Source organism: Mastigoproctus giganteus, chromosome 7 (genome assembly GCF_048544385.1).
Source record: "Mastigoproctus giganteus isolate SK-2022 chromosome 7, ASM4854438v1, whole genome shotgun sequence".
Taxonomy (NCBI): domain Eukaryota; kingdom Metazoa; phylum Arthropoda; class Arachnida; order Uropygi; family Thelyphonidae; genus Mastigoproctus; species Mastigoproctus giganteus.
The window spans coordinates 80715-82344 of record NC_143581.1 but is presented as its reverse complement, the minus strand read 5'-3'; the positions used below and the strand labels follow the sequence as shown (position 1 = coordinate 82344).

At 41.0% G+C, this 1630-nt stretch overlaps 1 protein-coding gene across 1 annotated transcript; it reads right to left on the bottom strand.

Moving 5' to 3' along the window:
• Nucleotides 1-523: 523 nt before the first annotated feature.
• LOC150082419 (sulfotransferase 1C2-like) lies at nt 524-1294 on the bottom strand. The gene has a single exon (XM_090377719.1). It carries the CDS (start codon nt 1271-1273, stop codon nt 524-526), a length of 750 nt encoding a protein of 249 aa, XP_090233845.1. The 5' UTR covers nt 1274-1294.
• Nucleotides 1295-1630: the final 336 nt, after the last annotated feature.

Sequence of the window (1630 nt, the reverse complement as noted above, 5' to 3'; positions counted from 1 at the left end):
AAAAGAAATTTCTTTTAGTTCTTTGGGATTGATTGTTTTATCAACGCCAAACAAAACGATGGTCCCTTACGTTTGGGCACTTCTGCTTTTAAACATATTGAAGAGCTGCTTGGGTCCTGCAAAATAAAAATTGCCTCCTCCCTCGTAGCAGTTTCTATGACGAGTCCGGGTAAGCGTGTCTTTCTCATGCTCTTCATTTTTAAGGTCTTCCATAGTGCCGAGATGACACTGTGTGACACATTAAACCAACGTGCCACCCCCGTCTGCGACTGCTCGGCTTCTAATTGAACAACGGCCCGCCATCTCCAAGAATCATCTAAACGACTTTTCATCCTCAGTACTGAAGATGTGGCAGTCCCACTGATAAAGCCAAAAAACGGGAATGAAGTGATGTGGTCGCATCCTGTTTTTTTATAGGTAGATCGATTTAGAGAGATAATCTTTAATGCCCTTCACGGCCAAAAAGCCAGGGGTTTACATTCTTACAGCCTCCCGAAACTTCCGGGAAAATAGAACAATTAATTTACAAAAACAGGATTTCTATTGGATAATAGAAACCGGATTTTGCATGCCAGACATTCTTCTTCATATAAGAGAACTCGGTGTGCTTCAATATTCTTTTCACCAGTTCCTCGTCTTCCTCCAACTTCTGCTTGTAGTTCTGCCCAATGAATTCGCCAACTGCGAAGAGCGCGGCGCGTGGATCCTTCTTCATGTCTTCATAAGTGAGGAAAAGTACATTTGGATCGTCTCTGTGGACGTGCCAAGAAGATGCATGATGGAAATAATCCCCAAATGGTACTTCTCCCTTCAAGAAAGCCTCGAAGAACTCGTCGAATGTGATATCTTTCGATTCAGGTATCACCTTCGTGTGGTGAAAGTAGGACACGCAGCAGTCCCAAGGATTCCTTACGACATATATGTACTTGGCCAAAGGACTGTAAGGTTGAAGATGGAAAGGAAGGTGGGTTTTCATTACTCGGGGTTTTGGAAGATCACTGATATTCTGAAGGCCTGTGACTTCAAGGAACGGAATTAACAACATCATCATACGATTGCAGTTAGGAGGAGGACGACCGTCGTTCAGGATCTCCCAAACTATGTACTGCATCCAAGTAGTTCCACACTTGGGGTAAGTCACGATGAAGATGTCTCCTTCTTGTGGAGACAATTTCAACAGTTCACGAAACATTGTTTCAGAGTAAGCGGCTGGTAGAGGAAACCCATCCACATATCTAAGACACATCTTTGACACTTTGACTTCGGAATCCATCGCGATTATCGGCCCAAATGAACACCTGAAAAAAAGAAAAAACCGTGATTAACAAATAGCAAGTCGTTAATATTCAGAGTAAACAAAGAATGAAATGCTCTAATTGACAGGTAATATTAAACTAAATATGAATGGATCATAACGAAATGGAACTTTGCTTCCTGTTTTATTTTTAAATTTCGAATGGAAAATGATTAAAAATTACAGGAAGTCCCACAGCTGAACATTCACGGGATTATAGCATAATTAATAAAATGAAAGCCGTTTCAAATACAGGTTATTGCAATTGTTTGAAACAGCTTCTAAAAAAAACTCTTCTTTGCGTTAATTTTTTGCAATCGACTGAAAGGGGACGCC